Here is a 13,439-nt window from a genome sequence, read left to right as displayed (position 1 = left end):
CTGCCACACAGGGCTTCCCGGGCCCCTGGAGCTGGAGGCGGGGCCTTGCAGCTGCTCCCGGGAGGACACGGCTCTTGATTTCAGAGGGTCCCCCAATTCAGGCTGTTTCCGTTCTGTCTCCTACCAACATGAAAGGGTCTGGGGCTTAATCCTAGTATCACCCCTCCCGGGAGAGGAGTGGGGAGGTTGGAGGCTGAGCGAGGGTGTGCAGGGGCTGGGGACAGGGCCACTGTCGGCCTCCCTGTGGTTGACAGGATGGATTCTGTGGAAGTGGCAGGTCTCGCAGCTCTGAGTGAGAGAGGAGGTCTCTTCACTTGTGATTGAGGTGAGATATTGAGGTCTCTGGGTCAGCTGCCTGCTTAGGGGACACTCATGACTAAGGGGAGGGTGGCAGGGCCCTGGGCACAGTGAATTCCCACCTGCAAGGACCCAGTCATGAGCAGCCGGCTCTCCAGCGGGGCAGCCTGCCTGCTGCTAGTGGGAGACGTCGCCTGGCACGTGAAGCTGGGGTTCATTCCCAGCGCCCAGAAACAAGAGAAGAGAACAAGTGGGAGAAATCCATTCCTCTAGACCTCAAAAGGAAGACATTCTGGGCCACAGCAATTGAGACAGAAACCCCTCTGTTACTTGCCACTCTGGCCTCTGCCTTGCCCCTCCTCCACCTGTATCACTCTGACCTGACCGCCAGCGACCACACTGTGCCCCCCCCCTCAGGTCTAGGCTCCGAACCTGCCCCCAGGCTCCCTAGGGTTGGACAGCAGGCGCCTGTGCACACTGCAGGCCCACAGAGCCCTGGCCTCTCTTCTATCCTGCAGGGAGCCACAGGCCTGAGCATGCAGGTCAGGCTGGACAGTGAGGTGACCCTGCCTCACCTGGTGACCCAGGTCGGGGTCTGGGAATGGCTCTGAGTGGCATGGACCAAGGAGAAGGACATCTTGTGCCAGCTGTTCCTTACCAGCAGCAGCCTCAACTGGGGGACCTCACCCTGGGGCCAGCCCACGGGGGCTCCAAGGAAGGCAGGGACCATGTGTGCTGGGCGACCATGGAGGGCCCTGGGCTGGCCCAGGGGAGGGCACCTCCTGCAGCTCCTGGCAGACGCAGATGTGAGAGCCGCAGAGGGGAAGATTCTGGACACTGGGACTCTTGACTCTCAAACATCAACCCTGAATTCCTCACCTGGGACTCAGGTCGGACATCCTGCAAAGGAGAGGACACCCCAGATAAATAGATAAAGATCTATTTAAAAAAAAAAAAACTTTATTTAAAAACACAGCTTGTAGGCTGAACTTGGCCCCAGCTGGAAGTTTTCTGATTCCTGCTCAGAACTTCACAATCATAAGGCTCTTGGAAACATGTGATTCTGGAGTTTTGATCAAAATAATTCCAGAATCTTAAAGTGTTGTTAAAACATATTCCACCTGCAACGAAAGGCACACATCCAGAATATACAGCTGACCCAGGCATCTACCACCACTCAGCTAGAAATCACAAATTCCAGAGCCCTTGGGGTCCCCCATCACCTCCCGAGAGCTGCTACCCTATCCCTGGCACTGTCCTGACTGCTCAGAGCATGAATCTCTTCTGCCTGGGGTTTGTTTCACTTAAATGCATCCATGGAGTGTCCTCTTGTGTCTGGCTTTTTGCACTCAACACGACATTGGAGGAATTCACCTGTAGTGATACACCTGGTGGTGGCTCCTTTTTCCTTGCTGTAGGGCCACATGTGACCACATTGTCATGGAACTCAATTTCTTCTGGTTTCTGGCTATTATGGGTAGCCAGAGCCACATCCCCAGCCCTATTTTGTATTTTATTTAGAGACAGGGTCTCACTGACTCGCTTAGCGCCTCACTTTTGCAGAGGCTGACTTTGAACTTGAGATCTTCCTGTTTCAGCCTCCCCAGCTGTTGGGATTACAGGCGTGTGCCACCGTGCCTGGCTGGGCTGCTTGTCTTTTGGTGAAGATTTGTAGACATTTCTGTACCTAGGACAATTCCAGAATCTCAAACTACAGAATAGAATCTTGCAGTTCTAGAATCACAGGGACAGAAAGTTCTAGGCACTTTGATTTAAAGCATGTGTTGTCTCTAAGGAGTTGGATGTTGGTCTTACTGACAAATCCAGATTTTTCTTTTAAAAAAGGTTTTCGTAGCTTAGTGTGGTGGCATATACCTGTAATAACAGCAGCTCAGAAGGCTGAAGCAGGAGGATCGTGAGTTCAAAGCAGCCTCAGCAAAACCAAGGTGCTAAGTAACTCAGTGAGACCCTGTCTCTAAATAAAATAAAATACAAAACAGGGGGGCTAGGGCTATAGCTCAGTTGGTAGAGTGCTTGCCTTGCATGTACAAAGCCCTGGGTTCAATCCCAGCACCACCAAGAATAAATAAAATACAAAATAGGGCTGGGGATGTGGCTCAGTGGTCAAGTGCCCCTGAATTCAATTCCTGGTACAAAAAAAAAAAAAAAGAATTTTTTTTTCTGGTGTTGCGGGTGAACTCCAGCCCTCTTGCATGCTAAGTAGGTGCTCTGCCCCAGCCCTTTTTATATTTATATTTAGAGACAAGGTTTCACTGAGCTGTTTAGCACCTCACTGTTGCTGAGGCTGGCTCTGAACTTGTGATCCTCCTGCCTCAGCCTCCTAAGCCACTAGGATTACAGGCGTGACCATGTGCCTGGTTCTTTGTGTCCTCTTTTTACATGTAAAGCTTAGATGCAGGTACAGAACACAAGTAGATTTATAAGATACCCAAAAGGAATAAAATTTCATAGGGGAACTAATTAAGATTTTTTAAAAAACATCTAAAACATCTCCTTTCCTTATTAGTAATGAAAACGAGAGTGAGAAAGCCCCAAGATAAAGAACTGAACCATTCTAGAATCTTAGACTTGCACGCACTACCTTAAGCATCAGACTCCGTGTGGTACAGTCTTAGGGTGCAAAGGAGCAGAGAACCCAGAATCCACAACTGAAAGCCATCAACGCTCAAAGCTGGCAGGAACTTTCCAGATCAGCAAAACCAGCGGCTCCCTTTTACCGATGAGGAGGCTGAGGCCCAGAGGGAGCCCAGAGGTGTCCCAGATGTGTCCCGGGACCTCTGAAACAGGGAAGTGGCCAGTTTCCTAGATCCCAGCTCACATGACTCCACCCCACCATGACACTGTCTCTGGGGACAGACCCTGTGCAGGGCGAGACCCAGCCCATGCCACCTGGCTTCTGCCCCCTCGGTGGCTCCTGCCCTCTATGGTTGCCCCCAGCCTCGGCACCTGCTCAGCACCCAGCAGCTGAGTTAGCGCTTCTGGCTCGGCCCCAAGAGAAACCTTTCCTCTTCAGCTGGCGAGGGTGGGTGTTGTGGCTGAGTGGCATGTCCCCACCCCTGCTCTGTCAAGGGGGCCAATTAGCAATTAGCAGAAGTGAGTCAAAGGCTCCAGGTGGTGCCTTGGCAGCTGCAAGGGACCCCACCCAGCTGCACACAGCTGGCTTCTTCATCTGGGAACAAAGGCTTGGCAGCACCCAGGGACCACCTGCCCACCTCGGCACCTGCGAGAGGAGCAGGGTGGGGTGCAGGACCTTATCGGCCCCAGCATCCAGAGCTTCTGGCTGGGTTTATGTCAGGTACACAGACCTGGATTCAGACTCTATTTTTTTCATTGACAGGCTGTGTGACCTTGGACAAGTAACTTGATATCTCTGTCCCTGTTCAGCTGTCAAAATACAGTGGATCTGCGTTTCCTAGCTAGAGTGGGTGAACTGAGAGTGGTTGCATCTATTAGTATGGGTCTGGGACATAGTAAGCCCTCAATAAACATAAGGTAGTATCATGTCTATGATGCTAATTCAGCAAGACCCAGGTTCAGATTGGTGAAAACATGTTTTTCTCTGAAACAGGGAAGGGGGGACAGAGGTGAGGAAGGCCTTTGTTCAAAGCAGGTCCCTGTTGCTACCTGGGTGTGGGATCCCTGGCAATGACTTAGGCGCTCTGAGCCTCAGTTTCCCATCTGTAAATGGGTTTGGCCAGAGTAGCAACTCAAACAGCAGGGGTCAGGAGTGTGATGGTGTCATGGGAAAGTGACCACGCTGGGTGAGGGTGATGGCCAAGGAGGGGGGTGGAGTTCAGGGGAGCCGGAGCCTGTCCTGGGGCCACAGGGCTCACAATGAGGACCCTGTCCTGGGGCGACAGGGCTCACAATAAGCCCCCAGTGGTCAGTTGTTCCAGTGACCCAACAAGACAGGTAAGAAGCCGAGGTTCCCAGGGAACACCTGCCTAAATTCAGCCCCACATGGGGTGACAGGGATCTATAACCCCCAGCGCGCCCCTCCCCGGCCAGCCCAGGTCCCCACGCTCCGCGGCGCGCCCTCCCCCAATCTCCTCTGGGCACTGCTGGTGGCGGGGCGCCGAGCGCAGCTGTGCCGTGGCGCTGGGCGCGGGGATCCCGGGTCTCTGTCGCTGCCCCAGCAGCAGGCGGGACTCAGGGGAGAGAGCAGGGACCGGGCGGGGTGGCCGGGTGCCCGCTGGAGATGGCCGCTGCCTGGCCAGGGGCCAGCCGCGGAGCTGGAGAAGGCTGGCCGCACACCTGCCTGCCTCAGAGACCCGGCTCCAGAGGGGGGCCGCGGAGGGACGCCTCCCCTGAGCGGCTGTCACCCTGGATTTGTGTCACCTCCCCTGAGGAAGTCCACTCCGCTGCCCAGCCCAGGCCCCCCATCCCGCATCGGGGTCTCTCCTGGCCCAGGCCCCACTCGGAAGGCTGGCAAAGAGGATCCTGGGAAGTCAGAAGAGGAATCTAGACCCCTGGAGACCCAAAGGGGACCGGCCAAGGACCACATGGGCAACTACTGCTTCCACGGGAGGAGGGGACGCCGACAGCCCACTCCTCAGGAGACTCAGAGGAGCCCCCGCGGCCCAGGGACATTCAACAGAGGATCCTGCAGAAAGCAAAGCTGCAGCTCATGGCGAATTGGGCGCTCAGAACACTCCAGTGGTCATCGGCGTGTTCCAGAGCCCCAGGGAGGGCTGCAGAGGCTGTGCCCAAGCACTCTGTGACAATGGTGGGGACTTGGCCAAGGAGCAGGGAAGCGTTGCCCGTCCTGCTAGCCGTGTCCAGCGCTGGAAGACCCCTCCCTGCCCATCTGGTCCCTCCCCTGCATGGGCTCCCTCGTGTTTACCAGCCAGCAGGTCTCTAGTCCCATTGTCACCTTGAAGTGACACCAGCTGCGCCTGCTCCCCTCCCCCACTTCTGCTGTTTCCATGGGGACAGATGTCCTTTCTGCTGATCTGGCCCAGCTGCCAAAGAATGAGGAGGAGCCCCAGCCTCACCCCTCTCTCCACCATCCTATCTGAAGGTCCTCCCCCCACCCCGGGTTTTCCTGTCTCCAGACCTCCCCCTGAGACTCGTTCCGACCCCCCCCCCCCGCCTTGGGCCCCAAAACAAAGAGCTGGGGAGGCTCTTGCCCCTCTCAGGCCTCTCTCCTAGTCCTCCAAGGGGCCAGTGCCTCTGCAGCTCACTGGACACCCCTGGGGCCAATTCAGGCTGCCATGGCCGCCCCGTCGCTCTCTCTGCTCTCTCTGCGATCCCCACCTCCCTGTGGCCCAGAAAGGACGCACGCAGGACAAAGACAGCAGCTTCTTTATTGCTGGGCCAGGGGAGGGGGTCCGTGTGTCCATCCCTTCCCCAGTCCTCCTCCTCCGCTGAGCGGCAGGACCTGGGGCCCTCTCAGGACTCAAGGTCTCTGCGTGGTGACAGGGTACAGCAGAGCCAGGTGCTCGGCTCCCTGCACGGGCAGCGGGCGAGCGCTGTAGTGCAGGACCAGCTGGGGCACGCTGGCGAAGGGCCCGCTGTGCTGCCCCAGCACCACCTGGTTCTCTCGGGTCCACGTGAACTTCAGATGCAGGAAGCCCTGGCTGCTCCTGGGGGTCCGGGGGCAAAGGTGGCCCTGAGCTCCCCAGACCCACCCACACTCTCCCCCCCCAGTTGGCAGGGTGGGTGCTGGCTCCCCAGGCGCCTCTAAAAAGCCAATGTCTGGTGGCCAGTGGTCAGCCCCCACCCACAGGCAGGACGGCCTTGGCAGGCTTGTCCTGCAGACCTGAGGTCCTCCTGGAGCAGGGCTGGCTTGCAGGCCCAGCGCTCACCTGGGTCTGAGAGGAGCAGGTGCCCTCTGCGGGAGCTCACTTCCTCCCCTCCAAGCCCTGCCTGGGGGACTCCCAGAGATGCTGGCCCTGTGGCACAGGTGCCCAGCACATTCACACCACACTCCTCTGTGGCCAGGCGAAGGGAGCCTTTCCCTTCCAGGATTCCTCCCACTCAGCTGGTGTCGCCTTTCAGAGACACCCTCAGCCCCCCGCCCTGTGACTTCCCAGGGTCTCACATTGCTCTCAGCCCTTATCTCAGAGACTATCTTGTCTCAGCACCTAGAACAGGGCCAGGAACATAGGAGATGCTCAATTAATGTTCATTCAATGAAGGGACCAACCCTAATGGTGGGGGCTCTAAGACCCCTCTTGGCTCACTCCTAGCACCCCTAGACTTGGTCCCTTCTCTCTCCAAACTTCCAAACTTTCTTTTTTTGGTGTGGGGGCACAGGACCTGGGGATTGAACTCAGGGGAACTCGACCACTGAGCCACATCCCAGCCCTTTTTATATTTTATTATTTTTTATTTTTTGTAGTTGTACATGGACAGAATGCCTTTATTTTATTTGTTAATTTTTAATGTGGTGCTGAGGATCGAACCCAGTGCCTCACTCATGCTAGGCAGGTGCTTTGCCACTGAGCTACAGCCTCAACCCCTTTTTATCTTTTATTTAGAGACAGGGTCTCACTGAGATCCTTAGCTTCTTGCTATTGCTGGGGCTGGCTTTCAACTTGTGATCCTCCTGCCTCAGCCTCCCAAGCTGCTGGGATGACAGGCGTGCATCACTGTGACAGGCTCTCCAAACTTTCTGATCCCCCCACTACTCCCTCCTGGGTACCACGTGGCCCGCAGGTGTGGGGGTGGGGGTGGTGGCCCTAGAACCCTGAACCACTGTATCAGGATTAACAGTAACTAGGCACCTCTTGTTTCCCTGGCACAGTTCTCAACACTTTTTGATTTTTGTTTTCTTTTAAATTTATCACCGCGCCACCATGATGTTGACACTATTGTCCTTGTTTTACAGATAAATCCCAGGCCCAGACAGATTTGGTCATTTAGCTTTGGTCCCACAGCTAGAAAGTGGCCGTCAGGATTCGAATCTGTCTCCAAAGCCCTCTTCTAATTTTGTCCTTTTAGATCTTGCTCCCAGATACCTGGTAGGATCTTGGGAGCATTTTTTAGTCACACTCAGAATCTTAAGGAAAAACACCTCGCTGGCCCACTCTGAGACTAGGGTCTGAGATGGACAAATGGATGAACTTCGACTTTCTTTTTTTTTTTTTTTGTACTGGGGATTAAAGCCAGGAGCCCTTTACCACTGAGCCACACCCCCAGCCCTTTTCTGTATTTAGAGACAGGTCTCACTAAGCTGCTTAGGGCCTCACTAAGTTGCAGAGGCTGGCTTTGAACTCACGATCCTCCTGCCTCAGCCTCCGGAGCCGATGGAATGACAGGTGTGACCACCGGCACCACAGCTCACAGCGTCCAGCTTGCTCCCACCTTATTAAGCCCAAGTATGAGGCATGTGGTCCTGTGACACTCTGTCCCTGCAAGGCTGGGGTCTCACCTGAGGGACAGGGAGCAGTCCTGGGCGCTGGTCTCACTGAGCCGCACGAGGTAGCTGCCTTCCTTGCAGAGTGACAGGAGGTTCTCGGCATCCACGCGGCTCAGCGGTCCATGAAACCACCTGCAGGCGGGGGCAGGTGTCTCCTGAAGGCCACTGCCCTTTGACACCCTGGGGGAAGGTCAGGCCAGGCAGGTGCGGTCTTGTGACATCCCCCAAACAAGCCAGGAAGTCCCCTTGGGAGGAGCTGGGGCTGGGGCCATTCAGCATGGGCACCTGACCCCCACCCCCTTCTCTTTTGTTGTGCTGAGGGTGGAGTTCAAGGGCATGATGCACTGTACCTGAGCTACAGCCCAGCACCACTGATCTTAGAGCCTGCCTGGCACCCCGCCTCAGCAGCCCTCCCTAGTCCCCAACTTCAGTCTCTCTCATCTGCTTTGCCACATCCTGTACCCTGCCCCCCACCGTTCTGCACTTAATATTTTTCATTAATTGTGCTAAAAAAAAAAAAAAACTGAGCATGATCCAGAGAGAGGAGCACCCAGCTGCTGGTTTCTATCAAAGAAAACTAAGAGGCTCCTCTCACTCTGGGCCTCATGCTAGGTCACAGGCCCCACCCTCTGCAGAGGTTTGGGCCTGGGGGTGAGGGCAAGGCCTGGGCTCCGGGCCTGGAGAGCACCTGAGGAGCTCCCAGTGCTGGAGGGACACAGAAGACCCAGGGCCCCTCAGCTCAGGCCCCACACTTCTGCACAAAGTTCTGAGCGAACTGCTCCTCCCGGTTCCATTCCAAGATCTTCTGGGGCTGAGGATGATTCCTGTGTCCTTCGCAGGTTCAAAATCCCCTCCCAAGGACCCAAGTGCAGGGAGGAGATCCTACCCTGAGCCAGGCACCCAGGGGGTTTTGGACTTGGATGCTTAGAAGCTGAGGGTCTTGACTGGGGCCACATAGCAGGAGATGCAGAGCAGGGGTCTCAACCCCGAACCTGATTCCAAAGGGAAGGGGCTCTTATCTGCGGGAGCCTGTTCAGCAAGCAGTGTGTGGGGGGGACAGTGGTTAGCTGAAGAAATCAATGAAGTTAATAAATGAATGAACCCAAGTTCTTCCCAGTTCCAGGGTCCCAGGTGGGAAAACAAGAAAACTTCTCCTGCTGGTGCAGTGGGGCACACCTGTAATGCCAGCAACTCGCATCTCGGGAGGCCAGGCAGGAAGGTCGCAAGTTCGAGTCCTGCCTTCACAATTCAGCAAGACCCTGTCTTAGCATTTAAAGGGTGGGGGTGCATTGCGGGAGGGGACCTGGAGGCGTAGCTCAGTGATAGAGCACCACTGGTTCAATCCCCAATACCGATAATACTAATAAATCAATTTTAAAAGGAAACGTGTGTTGAGTAAATCAGAGCCTGTTGATGGTTCCTTCAGCTCTCCCACTCACGGCTGTTTCTCCAGGGGCAGAGCAGGATCCACACGCTCTGCGGGCTGGGGGCTTCTGGGTGGGGGTCTCCGTAGCTCCTTGACTGAGCCTGGGGTCCTTTCCCACTCTGGACTGTCAAACTGCACTGGAAGGGGAGGGTTAGAGAAGAAAGAGTAAATCCAGTCCACCTCAAGGGGGCGGGGCAGAGTCAAGCCAATGAAATTTCATTGGGGAGGCGGTGCCAGTTTGGATCACCTATCAGAGCTCACAAAAGGAGGAGCTAGGCTAAAGAATGGAAGGATTGACACAGGAGCAGCCAATTGGCTTTCAGAAGCGAGGGGCGTGGCAAATCATAAATCTGGGGCACGGAAGGGGCGGGGCAGCAGCAGGAGCATCAAATCCAGGAGCAGGTCGGATTACAGAGCACCTAGGGCTGAGTTCCCTTTGGGTTCTGTTCCAATTTGGACCAAGTCTTAAAACTAGAGACCATCCTCCATATAAATACAGTGGGTGGAAGCAATCAGTCCCAAACACCCTCCCAGTCATACAACTTTTGAGGCAAGGTCATGTGGGCACAAACCTTCCTGGCCTGAGTTCTTTTATTTAGCAGTAGTAGTAGTACTGGGGATTGAACGTCGTCGTCGTCGTTGTTGTTATTACTAATATTATTCTGTTTTACTTGACATAGGATCTCCCCAGTCTGCTGAGAATGGCCTTGAACTTGGGATTCTCCTGCCTCAGCCTCTTGAGTCCACACCCAGCCTGAGTTATTTATTTATTTTGGTACCAGGGATTGAAACCCACAGACACTTAACCACTGAGCCACCTCTCCAGCCCTTTTTATTTTTATTTTTTAGTTTTAGACACGGTCTAGCTAAGTTACTCAGGGCCTTGCTAGATTGCTGAGGCTGGCTTTGAGCTTGAGATCTTCCTGCTTCAGACTCCCAAACTGCTGGGATTACAGGCATGTGTTACCAGGCCCAGCCTGAGTTCTTTTATTTTTTAAAGCTGATCTTATTGTTACTATTTTTATAGACGAGGAAACTGAGATTCAGAGACTCAGTCAAGTTCCCTCAATTCAGCTAGGGATTGACCCCAAGTCCTCCTGGCTGACACAACTAGATGATCCTGCCCTTCCCGTCTAACAGCTCTCCCGTCATTGGAACCTGGCCAGCATTCAGTTTACAAGAACTCTGCTCAGCAGGTACTATGATGACCTTTTATTTTGTGGGTAAGGAAACTTAGACTCAGTGACTTGTCCAAGGAAGTGACACAAACCCAGGTCTAGTGTTGACCAAAGCCCAGTTCCTTTCCCTGCACTATGCTGAGCAGAATGAGTTAGGTTTATTTCACAAGGCCTTTCAGTTGCCAAAGAATATGCAGGTTTTCCTGGGGGGAAGAATTTGTGACTATCAGCCATTCCCACTTTAGTGAGAATCAATGAATTACCTCAAGGCGGGTAATTGGGCTCTACTTTATAAATAGATGCAGAGAGGTGACTAGATGAAGAAATGGAGGATGAACCATTCAGAGGTCAGGGTTTGGTTCAGAGAAGCACCTGCAAATGCTCTGGAGATGTGGTCTTTCTTCCACTCCCAGGGCTGGTCATACTCATCGGCTGGACGTTCATCCTCTTGGGGTAACCGACTCTGTCGAGGCCTCTGATCAAAAGGGGGCCCATCCCCCGGCTCTGGGTCCTGATCTTCATAGGGAGTATCATACAGCTGTACCACCGCGCCACAGGGCAGTTCTGGGAGGCCAAGGACACCGGTCAGCCCCCATCCCCTGGGGACTTGACACCTCCCCAGCCCTGCTCACTCACCGCTTATGACCCGCTGGGCGTCATAGGGCTCCATGTAGCCATCATCTGGGGGTGGCAGGTGAGGCTGGGCATCGAAGGGGTCTGAATACTCAGTGTCAACTTCCAGCTGGGAGCAGAAGAGAAAGGGAGAGAGCTAGGGAGACCAGCTGAGCTCCAGAGAGCCCAGCTGGGTGGTGTCAGGGATTCCAGCTGGTCCAGCTTACTATGACCCCCTGTACTAGATGCTCTGCATGTGTTTATCTGCAAGAGCAACACTCAGCAAGGACACAGGCCCCATCTTACAGGTGAGGAAACCAAAGCACAGAGAGGGCAAGTGACTTGGGCAGGTCACACATCTGGTGATTGTGAGGCAGTTTGACCCCAGCCTTCTGATTTCCCTGCGTTCCCTCCTCCTATCTCCCTGTGCTCCCAACCACCACCCAAGAGAACTTTGGTGAGCCATAGTCTGCTGAGGCTAAAAACCATGTTGACCAGAAGGGTGGGCACTGCAGGCAGCTCTGGGTTAGGTTCCAATGTTAATGTGCCAGGCTTTGACCTTGGGCTGGGAAGTCACTTCTCTCCTGCCAGCCTTAGCTTCCACTTTTGTAAAATGGAAATCAAGTAGGAGGGGGCAGCATGGCTAGGGAACCCTGGCTGGCATCTGTCTTCTAAGCTGGGGCCAACGTCAAAGGAGGGGATTCTGGGGGCGCTGGTGTCTCCCGCCCCAGCAGGACGGTATCAGACTCTGCTGAGCAGGTGGGGGTGGAAGTGTCTGGTGCCCTGTCCACCTCTGGGATCGTGCATAAACCACGCTCCCTGGATCTGGGGAGCAGAGCAGGACCGTGGCACCCAGTGTCCCGCACCGCAGTCTGCGGAGCTGCCCAGGCACGCACCTCTTCCCCGGGGTTGTCCAGCAAGGCTTTGGCTCTGGCCATGTCTGCGGCCTCCACTTTGATGAGCCGGTGCTTGGGAGAGTCGAACTTGGAGTCTCCGGGGTCTGCAGGGTCTGGCTCTGGGCGGCTCTCGGAGTCCTCATAGGGGTCCTCAAAGTCCAGATTCTTCTGCACCCTGTAGGCCCTCAGGATGTCGCTCTCGGTGTAGTCCGGGGTGGGCGGCTGCGGAGGGGGTCTCCGACCGCCAAAGCTCAGGTAGTCCCGAAGCCACTTGGCCATTTGGGCTCGTGTCACCCCAAACCTGGCTGCTGTAAGAGAGGGACCCACATACCTGTTTGGGGTCCCTTCTCAGAGGGGAGGAGTGCAGGAGGGAAAGGAGAAGACGGAGGGGGAAGAGCTCAGGTGTGCCCTTCGGTTGGGCTCCACAGGGGCAAGGTGAAAAGGTGAGAGAGGGAGAGAGGGGGAGAAAGAGGAGGGAGGAGGAAGCCCACCTTCGCCCGGCTCTCCAACAACCACAGGGTAAGGGGCGCCCGGCAAGTCCCTGAACGCGGCGCGCGGGGTCCAAGGGCCGGGGCGAGGGGCATCCGCGGAAGCGCGCAGACTTTGCGCGGGCAGCGCACTCCAGTGTGCGGCGCCGCCTCCGCCGCCTGGGAGGCTCCGGGATCCTCGCTGGGGCTCCGAGGTCCGGGGAGCGCCGCCCGCGGACGCCCCCAGCCCTGCTCAGCCGGGACGCCGGGCTTCTCAGCGCAGCTGGCTGGCTCTCCTGGGGCGCGAGCGCCGCGCGCGAAGTTGCGCGGCGGGGACGGTGACCCTGGCAGGGTACATCCTTTGTTGCGCTCCGCTCCGCTCCGCGCTGGGGGGAGCCCTAATCCCAAGGCCCCCGGCCGGCTGCCTCCATCCGGCCCCAGCCACCGCACAAAGGGAAATAAAAACCTCCTGCAATCCGCGTTCAAGCTTTCGGGGACTTTACGCGCGACCGTGGGCGCGCGTGGCCGCGAGGTGGGACTTTGGGGAGGGGGCGCGCCCGCGGTCGCCCGGGTCCCTACCCGCCCCGGGCCGCGTCCCGGGAAGCAACGTCAAGGCTTCCCCTCCCCTGCGCTCCCCTCGGAGGTGACGGAGACCTTCCGCTGGTCCGGGGAGGGAGGGAGGGAGGGAGGGGAGCCGCGGCCGCCGAGGGAAGGGGGCTGGGGGCACAGGAGTCGCTGGGGCCGAGACCGCGGCAGCTGGACACTGACCCGGAGGCCCGAGATGCGCCAAGGCGGGAGAGGAGCGCGGCAGGTGGGCACGGCCTGGGGTGGACACAGCTCGTGGCCGGTGCGAGAGGACCTGGGAGGCAGAGCCGGGAGACTGGGGGCTGGACTTGACCGCCAGAAGGGACGAAATTGACCGGGAGATGGGATGAGAGTGACCGCTATTGAGGGTCGAAATTGAGCCGATGACCAGGCAGTGGAGGGGGTGGAACTGTCGGAGAGAGGTCAGTGGCTAAAATTGACACTGACGCTGTGGAGGGAAAGCGGGAGGTGGGAGCCGGAGGACTGGCCTCCCCTCCCCCAGAGTGCTGGCTCTCTCCCTCCCCAGGGGACCCCTTGCAGGCCGGGAAGGGTTGGGGCAGCTGGCCGGGAGGGGAGATGGTATCTGTGCCTGTC

The 13,439-nt window shown here is 56.5% G+C and overlaps 1 protein-coding gene across 3 annotated transcripts; it reads right to left on the bottom strand.

Moving 5' to 3' along the window:
- Nucleotides 1–5,604: 5,604 nt before the first annotated feature.
- On the bottom strand, nt 5,605–12,535 carry Shd (Src homology 2 domain containing transforming protein D). 3 transcript variants are annotated; one of them, XM_078033929.1, is made up of 7 exons: nt 12,285–12,535; nt 11,794–12,101; nt 10,922–11,027; nt 10,658–10,849; nt 9,121–9,244; nt 7,694–7,861; nt 5,605–5,903 (listed from the first exon to the last, which is right to left on the bottom strand). In XM_078033929.1, exons 2-7 carry the CDS (start codon nt 12,070–12,072, stop codon nt 5,717–5,719), a joined length of 1,056 nt encoding a protein of 351 aa, XP_077890055.1. In that variant the 5' UTR covers nt 12,073–12,101; nt 12,285–12,535; the 3' UTR covers nt 5,605–5,716. The 3 variants fall into 3 exon arrangements, with proteins under 3 accessions (XP_077890055.1, XP_021586572.2, XP_077890056.1); XM_021730897.3 differs by having other exon boundaries at nt 7,694–7,813; XM_078033930.1 differs by having other exon boundaries at nt 11,794–12,098.
- Nucleotides 12,536–13,439: the final 904 nt, after the last annotated feature.

Source organism: Ictidomys tridecemlineatus, chromosome 2, assembly GCF_052094955.1.
Source record: "Ictidomys tridecemlineatus isolate mIctTri1 chromosome 2, mIctTri1.hap1, whole genome shotgun sequence".
Lineage (NCBI taxonomy): Eukaryota > Metazoa > Chordata > Mammalia > Rodentia > Sciuridae > Ictidomys > Ictidomys tridecemlineatus.
Note: the sequence above shows the minus strand (reverse complement) of the source record. Positions and strands in the feature narration are given on the sequence as shown.